This window comes from Chaetodon trifascialis, chromosome 19 (genome assembly GCF_039877785.1).
Source record: "Chaetodon trifascialis isolate fChaTrf1 chromosome 19, fChaTrf1.hap1, whole genome shotgun sequence".
In the NCBI taxonomy this organism is placed as follows: Eukaryota; Metazoa; Chordata; class Actinopteri; order Chaetodontiformes; family Chaetodontidae; genus Chaetodon; species Chaetodon trifascialis.
Window position 1 is genome coordinate 22,308,553 of NC_092074.1, and position 9,290 is coordinate 22,317,842.

The window sequence follows — 9,290 nt, forward strand, 5'->3', positions numbered from 1 at the left end:
TATGGATGGCATTGCGCTGGCCTCCAGCACCACTGTAAAGAATCTGGGAGTTATCTTTGACCAAGACATGTCCTTTCACTCCCATGTAAAACAAATTTCAAGGACTGCCTTTTTTCACCTACTTAATATCGCAAAAATCAGGCATATTTTGTCTCAAAATGATGCAGAAAAACTAGTCCATGCATTCGTAACTTCCAGGCTGGATTATTGCAATTCTTTACTATCAGGCTGCCCAAATTCGTTGCTGAATATTCTCCAGTTGCTCCAGAACGCTGCAGCACGTGTTCTGACAAAAACCAGGACGTGAGATCATATTTCTCCAATACTCGCCACTTTGCACTGGCTCCCTGTAAAGTTTAGAATAGAGTTTAAAATTCTCCTCCTTACTTACAAAGCCATAAATGGCCAGGCACCTTCTTATCTTAAAGAGCTCATAGTACCTTATTGCCCTACTCGAACACTGCGTTCCCAGAATGCAGGTCTACTTATGGTTCCTAAAGTCTCAAAAAGCAGAACAGGAGTCAGAGCATTTAGCTATCAAGCTCCTCTCCTGTGGAACCATCTTCCAGTCTTTGTCCGGGAGGCAGACACTGTCTCTACATTTAAGAGTAGGCTTAAAACTTTCCTTTTTGATAAAGCTTATAGTTAGGGCTGGCTCAGGCTTGTCCTGGACCAGCCCCTAGTTATGCTGCTATAGGATTAGACTGTCGGGGGACATCCAAAGATACACCGAGCTCCTCTGTCCTTCTGTCCCTCTCCATCTGCACGCTCTCATGTCCTACCACGGCGTGTTACTAACTTAGCTCCTTCCCCGGAGTCTCTGTGCTTTGTCGTCTTGCAGGTTCCCATGGACAGTGGCTCAATCTGGATTGTGGATTTCAGCTGCATCTCCTGCCTTGGCCCTGCCTGACATCCACTGCAACTGCTACTGCTGTTATTACATCCACTGTCACTGTTACTGTGACTGCATGTCTGTCTCTCTGTCTCTGTCTCTCTCTCTCTCTCTCTGACTGCATTTCTGTCTGTCTGTCTGTCTGTCTGTCTGTCTGTCTGTCTGTCTGTCTGTCTGTCTCACTCTCCCTCTCTTGCTCTTCCTCTCTCACCCAACCGGTCGAGGCAGATGGCCGCCCACCCAGAGTCTGGTTCTGCTCGAGGTTTCTGCCTGTTAAAAGGAAGTTTTTCCTCGCCACTGTCGCCAAGTGCTTGCTCATGGGGGAATTGTTGGTTTCTTTGTAGATAAAAGAGCTTGGTCTGTACCAGCTCTATATGGAAAGTGTCCTGAGACAACTTCTGTTGTGATTTGGCGCTATACAAATAAAATTGAATTGAATTGAATTGAATTGAATTGAATTGAATTGAATTGAATTGAATTGAATTGAATTGGTGACCTAAAAGCTGCCTAACTCCATGAGAATTCATCCCACCTTCCATGTCTCTCAGCTCAAGCCTGTCTCCTCTAGCCCATTGTCTTCGAGTCCCCTCCTCCCCCCAGCTCATTGATGTGGATCCTGTGTTTACGGTACGCCGCCTGGTGGATGTCAGATGGCGGGGCGGGGGTTTCCAGTATCTGGTGGACTGGGAGGGGTATGGTCCTGAGGAGCGCTCCTGGGTGCCACGGTCATTCATCCTCGACCACACCCTCATTGAAGACTTCCATCGGAGCCACCCTGACAGGCCTTCTGGGCCGCCAAGAGGCAACCGTGGGGGGGGTACTGTTAGGGTCCTACTTACCTGTCCTCTCCCAGTGTGTCTCCTTGCCCTTTTCCCTAGTGTTTGTTGTCTGTCTGTTTCTCCCCTATCTGTGCAGCTGGGTGTTGCCCTGCACGTAGTCAGCTCCGCCCCCTCAGGGGCCACCTGAGAGGTATGTTCCTGATTAGGCACAGTACTTAAGGAGAGAGCCCTCTCTTACCTGTGCCGGATTATTCCTCCTCTTTCCATGGTGGTGTCTGGTCGTTCCCGGCGTGAGTACTACATTTCATTTCCTCCTCTCCTCCAGAGTTCAGCTGATGTCCATGTGTTGAATTGCCACTTAATTGTGTGCTCTTTTGGTACAGTGCCTACCTGCCACTTCAGCACGTGTCTTGCCTCAAGCTCTGGAGAGGTTTTCCCGCACTGCATTAAGTTTGGGTGGAGAGAGATTCACCTGTGGCTGCCAGAGGGGTAACGGCAGGTAAGGGTGGCAGGAGTGTTCATTGTGTGCCTTGTTTGATAGTTCCTACGTGTTCTTGTGTCGTCTTATTCTCACAGAGAACCTGGCATTGCACTTCCATAAGACGACGGGAGACTGACGGGGGACAGGGATACAGGCTGAAGTATTGTGACTTTTGGTTAAAACACACCGAAAGTAGCAGAACAAGTCCAGTCTTGTCCAACATAATGAAGACTAAATTGTGGGAACAATTATCCTGACGGTGTCGCCCGAGCAGCCAGCTGATATTTGTGGACACAGTAATTTGAAGGTGATTTGCTTCATGGCACCATCATTAGGCTGGAGGCTGGTTGTGGTTCTTGCAGCCAGTAAATTATATTTTGTATTAAATATATTATATATATATATTAAATTATATTATATTTTATTTATATTATTTCCTGTGGCAGAGAGGGTGCAAGGCTGTGACACATCTTAATTCAGATTCGACTTAATTTCCCCAGTGTGTGGTCCATAAAGTCTTATCTTATCTTGTTCCAGGTCCTGATTGGCTCTTTCGGATTGACCGATGCCCCCAGTGCTCAACAGACCTGATGCACTGGGAGCCTCTGTCAGAGACAATGTCAGCGGGGAAGCCATGTAGACAGAACACATGACGGATTAATTCATCTGCTGTCTCTCTGCCCAGCAACACATCTCAAACAAGTTGGGGCGGGAGCAACAAAAGACTGGGCCTATGGGCTAAATGGCTCATGCACAGTCCAATACTGCTAAAGTTATGAGCGAATAATTGTTCTAGAATTTCCAAAATGAATGCAACTTCTTCGTCATCCATCTAAGACTGTGTTTACATGATGTAGCTCATTTACTCCAGGACAGGGAACAAGGCGTAGAAGAAGCGTTCATGGATTTGTCATTAATGTAGCACCATGGATGGCTGCCTCTGTGTGTTGGTGCACAATTTGTTGTCTTGTTTGTCAATTCAGTTCTCTGCTGTGGTACCTGCAGTTCTTTCATCAGAGAAAAGTTCATGAACATCTGAGGAAATGAGACAGGGCTCACTGGCATATGTGGATAGATGGTTTTATTTTAGTGGTGATGTTGATCTTCACATTGCTTCATTTATTTACTACATGTATTTACTACATTTCTAATGCAGAATATTCAAAGACAACAGTGGATGCAGAAAATACCATGTAATTGGTTGTATCTGTATTTACGAGACTATGATCAGGAAGAGAAGACTGGAAAGTGAAAATTTAGTATATTAATCATTGATATTGAACATATTCAGTGCTGTTTTAATATATGGAATTTAACACTGTAGAAATTAGAATCTACTCTCTTGACCTTAACTGAGCTGAAGTCATAAAAGTGGGCTGACTGCTCACAAGTCCTACTGCTCACAGGGAATAGCACACAGTTTATGAACTAAAGGGTTGAGGGTGACGCCCACACGTGGAGTCAAATCAAGTTCATCCTCTGAAACTCCAGGTGGAGGAGTGAAGCGAAAGTGCTGCAGGAGGGTGGCGAAGAAGATGAAGAGCTCCATCCTGGCCAGACTCTCTCCGAGACAAACCCTGCGTCCTGTGAGAGGAAACGAAGGAAACTGTTCACCTCATCTGCAAGTAAGCAAACATCAAGCAGTGACGGTAAAGTTCACCAACCTGCAGAAAAAGGCATGAAGGCATCTCGCTTGACAAACTTTCCTTCTTTGTCCAGGAAGTGGGCAGGATAAAAGCTGTGTGGCTTCTCCCACTCATCCTCATCATACAGGACAGATGTCAAGAAAGGATACACTGTGGTCCCCTGCAGAAAATACAGAAATCAAAAGACTTTTCAATGTGCGAAGCCCAGAAATGAACTGCTACATTCTGTTGAAATAGCCACGTTGCCACCTCTAAATGATGCCACAAATGTGCATACAGTGCACCTTTGTCTGAGTCGACAACACATTTCAAATAAGAATATTGCACTTTTTTATTCTTCACTCCTTTTACTTCAATGTAAACTTAACTTGAAACATTTTAAATGTTTTGGGGTTTTTTTTCCTAAATTTTTTCTTGGGTTTGATCCTCCAGTTTAGTTGTTTTCTTGAGTCTGACCTTCTTAATGAAGTGACCCTGGAAGGTGATGTCTTGGCACGTTCTGTGAGGAAGTGCCATGGGGAGGATGTTGGCCACCCTCTGCGTCTCGTGAATGACAGCGTCAGTAAAGGGCACGTTCCTCCTGTCCTCCATCTCCACCTGACGGCTTCCGATCACCCTGCGCAGCTCCTCCTGGACCTGGTCTGCAACATGAAAGGTTAATAAGTACAAATTTTCAGCATAAACTTTAATCATTTCCTTATTAGCCAAATTCAGGTTGTCTCTCTTTTGCCTGTGACATTATAGTATTATTTATTAATTTTTTAGTGACATTCCTAGCGTAGTACCCAGACATTAAAGCCTAATAACTCTGGTGATAGCGCACAGTAAAAACATTTTCAAATGTGGTATTTCCAAATGTGCATAAAAACACCTCCATGGAAAAACAGCTGGAACACCTTTTTGCAGTGAATGTTTGTGGTTTTGAGTAAAATACCTCAACAGTGGATGAATTGTACGTCCCCCTCAACATAAATGGTAACAGTCTAGGTGATCTCTTTAAGCCATTATCAGGTCAAAACAACTGATGGCATTCCCAGCAGCCTCAGCTGTCCTTTGTGTTTAGTGCTAATTAGCGAATGTTAGCATGGGAACATGCTAAACATGGCCAACATCAACATCAGTGTGATACTGCTGGTCTGGTTGTAGACTCTTAGTCTTGTTTATTTGATTGTTTTTATGAATATGAGTTTTGTGTAGCAGTGTGTTTTAGTATGTGAACTGTGAACATTTGCAGCTCCATACCCTGAATTTTTGGATACTTGGCCATAAGCAGAAGCGCCCATCTGAGTGTATTTGACGTCGTTTCAGTGCCACCAACAAAGAGATTCGAGACTGTCATCATGAGGTTTTCATCGTGGAAATGACTGTTAGTCACCCCGGACTCCTGAAGGCATCAGTGCAGAGAAATATATCACATCCAAAACATTGACAATTTGCATTACTCACATTTATGGCAGTAACATTTGCTGTCTTCATGCCAAATGTGTTGCAGGGGTCACGGTCCAGTACATGACTGCACACAAACTATTCACCATGTCCGACTGACCATGAGACCGTGAGCCCTGTGAGCTATTTGGCACAAATACACCAAATATTAAAGCCAAAACTGTTCCCACAGGAACTGTGCTGTGATTTTAATGTTTGACTTTGCAGGTCACATGACCTGCAATGGCTAATGACCAATCATCATAAAGAAACACTGAATTCATTTTTCTGGGCTTCACAAACTCTTCATGCAAATCTGTAAATTCTAAATCAGACATGTCTCAAACATCAAGTTTGACAACAACTCAAATCAAATATACTGTTTTTACATCCTTGTTAGAAATAATACAGACAATGATATCAATTTAATAATAGATGAAAAGTTTCCAAACCTCCAGATGTTGCTTTTTGACCAGAAAGGCGTCCACAAAGCCTCTGCACATCTGTGGATTCAGGGTCTCTTTCAAATGGCTGAACAGCTCTAAGTTCTGTTTGATAGTGTGGTCAAAATGCTTTAGAAGTTCTCTTCTGCCAGAAAACCATTTGCAGACCCACGGGAACAGGTTGTATAGCTGGATATACACAGTAGGTATGCATAAATATAACAAAAAGCATGTTCAAGAAGAAATCAAATGAGATGAGACACATGAAACCAGATATAATGACTACAGTTAATATACAGCATCAAATATTTAATATTAAAAAGCGGACGCAGACATAATGAGTGATACCTGCATTGAAGGGGAGCCCATAAGCTGAATTCTTCTTATTGTTTTGTCCACCATTGTTGTGAACTTTGAGTCATTGTATTCAAATCTGCTGCCATACACAATGGAGCAGATGATATTAGAGACCGCACAGTTCATTGATCGGGTCGTATCAAAGGCTTCCCCTTTAACAACAAAAACAAATCAGTACACCAGCAGATTCTTTTTTTATCAGAAGGTCACACGTTCAATAAAAACATTTACCTTTGAACTTCTTAAACACTTCAATGAGGTAGCCACATTCCTCAGTGATTTTGTCCTCACATGCCTTCTTGCCCATCCCAAAATCTCTCAGGTTCGTCAAGGCAAAGCGTCTCATCTCTTTCCATGAATCTCCATTGGACCATACAACCCCTGAGATTCATGGCAGTTTTAAATGAACAAACTCGGTATGAACATTTGAATATGACGTGCTGGTTTTTTCTTTCCTTACCATGGCCATAATTAACTTCAGATGCTATCAACGGTGGATCTCTTTCACCAAACTCATCTGCGTGGTTTACAAGGGCCTCCTTCACCGCCTTGTATCCTGCTAGGACCACCACTTTCTGTGGTCCCAAATATATCGTGAACACTGATCCATATTTCTTGGAAAACTAAAAAGAGCAAAATGTTGTCATTTTTTTAATGAAACAAACACGTGAAGACAGAAAATGTGATAGAAGTATTATTGTAACCCTGCTGCTGTCTAGAGAGCACACAAAACCTAAAACAAAAGTACTAATACGTATTCCAGTCACTTCCTCACCTCCAGTAATGTGTTGAGGGGTCTCTTGAGGTCAAGCTGCAGCAGGTTGCCAAGCAGGGGAAGAGGTCTGGGTCCCGGCGGCTCCTTCCCGTCTGCCTTGGAGCTGAAGCTGGCAGAGGAGACGAGGTAGACGAGCAGCAGGACGACCAAAGCCCCCAGCAGGGAGGCAGGCGTGCAGGAATGGAGGAAAAGATCTGCGATCCCCATGGCTTAAAATAAATTGTTTTTCAATGACCAATGCACTCACTCAATAAACTCAACTGACTGATAATAGACAAAATAGAACTTTAGATTTGTGGCTGCCAGCTCAAATGTGGAAACGGTCACTGATATAGTGTCAGTAAATATACTGTCTGCTCCTTTCAGGTTAATGTTCCTTGTGGTGTAAAAGTTAAGATCAGTTAACATTAAATAATAATCACCACGCTTACGCAATCATGTTTGTGCCTCAACTTTTAAAGGCACAGAGACCATTTTACGAGCCATCGTTTCATTTCGCCTTCATTGCTGCAGCAGCCTTTTTCTGATCTGAACCAAAAGTCTGTTGATCGACTCCAGACTGGACAGAACTCAGCTGTCAGACTTTTAACTTGAACCAAAAGACGACTTTATATCACTTCTGTTTTAGCTCCCAGAGTGTTTTAGGACAGATTTTAAGATGTTAATAATTAATTTGAAGGCTCTTCATGGCCTTTCTCCCAGTGCGTACCATGAGCTCCTCTGGCATCTTTTGTCTGTTCCACAGGCCTGGCTGAAAACTGAAAGGGGTCTGATCACTTGCAGTCAGGACCCTGAAGCTCACCAACGATCTGCCAAATCAGGTCGGCCGAGTCAGCGATCTCTTCTTAAAACATACAAACTTAGAGGATCTCCTGATTTTACCTGAGTTTAAATGTTTTCTTTTATAAGCTGATGAGTGATGATCTGTTTTATTTTATTGCTGCCTTTGAGAAGCACTTTGGAACTTGGATTTTGAACGGTGCTCTGCAAATAAAGATGATTATTATCAGTTTGTACCAGTGTTATCTAAAATATCTTCTGTCTGGATCACTTGTACATGTTTTTACACTGTTGCTTCTTTGAATAGCCTCCAGTTTATTGATAAACTAATATTTCTGTATTAGTGTATGTATAAAATTTCCACCTCACATGGGAGATTGAGGGGGTGATCAGGGAGGCTCAGCGTCAGCATCCGTACCCAGATAATGGACCTCAGAACAAACTGTTCCTTCCCCACACTGTTTGTTCCCAGGTGCCTCACTGGATCCATTCTCACAGTCTCGCCTGCCATCCCGGAGCTAATTGCACCATCTTTCTGCTTCAACGCCACTTTTGGTGGCCCACACTAGAGGCCGATGTCCATGAGTACATAGCAGCCTGTGCTACCTGTGCTCGTGGCAAGGCCTCACACAAGGCTCCAGCTGGTCTCCTTCTGCCCCTACCCATCCCGGGTAGACCCTGGTCTCGCGTTGCGGTGGATTTCGTCATTGGACTGCCACCCTCTTGAGGTAATACCATCATTCTCACTGTGGTTGACCGTTTCTCCAAGGCTGTGCGCATCATTGCACTCCCCAAGCTTCCCTCTACCTTAGAAACGGCTGAATTACTAGTCCTCCATGTATTCAGACTGCACGGGATTCCTCTGGACACTGTTTCTGAGCGTGGGCCTCATTTCTCTTCGCAGGTGTGGAAGGCGTTCGCCAAGGCATTGGGAGATAGGTCAGCCTCACCTCCGGGTTCCATCCCCAGTCGAACAGTCAAACTGAGAGGGCCAATCAGGATTTAGAGATGGCCTTAAGGTGCCTCTGTGCCTAATCCTGCTGAACGGAGCTCTCTTCTTCCCTAAGTGGAGTATGCCCATAACTCACTTACCTCCTCGGCCAGTGGTCTCTCACCATTCAAGGCCTCCTTGGGCTACCACCCCCCCTTTCACAGGAGGCTGAGATTGCAGTCCCCGCTGTGGCTGACCATATCAAGAGGGTAAAAGAGTTTTGGCAGGCTGCCACCAGAGCTCTTGAACGCACCCAGGTAGTCAAACAACGCGCTGGTGACCACCACGGGATCCCTGCCCCTGCCTGTAAACAAGGTCAGTCCGCATGGCTTTCTACCAGAAATATCCCTCTATGCACTGAATCTCACAAGATGTCTCCCAGGTTTATTGGTCCATTTCCCATCCTGAAGGTCGTCAACCCACATGTGGTGACCTAAATCTGCCTAACTCCATGAGAATTCATCCCACCTTCCATGTCTCTCAGTTCAAGCCTGTCTCCTCTAGCCCATTGTCTTCGAGTCCCCTCCTCCCCCCCAGCTCATTGACGTGGATCCTGTGTTTACGGTACGCCGCCTGGTGGATGTCAGATGGCGGGGCGGGGGTTTCCAGTATCTGGTGGACTGGGAGGGGTATGGTCCTGAGGAGCGCTCCTGGGTGCCACGGTCATTCATCCTCGACCACACCCTCATTGAAGACTTCCATCGGAGCCACCCTGACAGGC

General features: G+C 44.9%; 1 protein-coding gene across 1 annotated transcript; it reads right to left on the minus strand.

Moving 5' to 3' along the window:
- Window positions 1-3,218: 3,218 nt before the first annotated feature.
- LOC139347381 (cytochrome P450 2K1-like) lies at window positions 3,219-7,297 on the minus strand. Its single transcript, XM_070986946.1, has 9 exons — window positions 6,799-7,297; window positions 6,484-6,646; window positions 6,255-6,404; window positions 6,015-6,175; window positions 5,676-5,855; window positions 5,041-5,182; window positions 4,255-4,439; window positions 3,817-3,958; window positions 3,219-3,736 (listed from the first exon to the last, which is right to left on the minus strand). Exons 1-9 carry the CDS (start codon window positions 7,003-7,005, stop codon window positions 3,546-3,548), a joined length of 1,521 nt encoding a protein of 506 aa, XP_070843047.1. The 5' UTR covers window positions 7,006-7,297; the 3' UTR covers window positions 3,219-3,545.
- Between the last annotated feature and the right edge of the window lie 1,993 nt (window positions 7,298-9,290).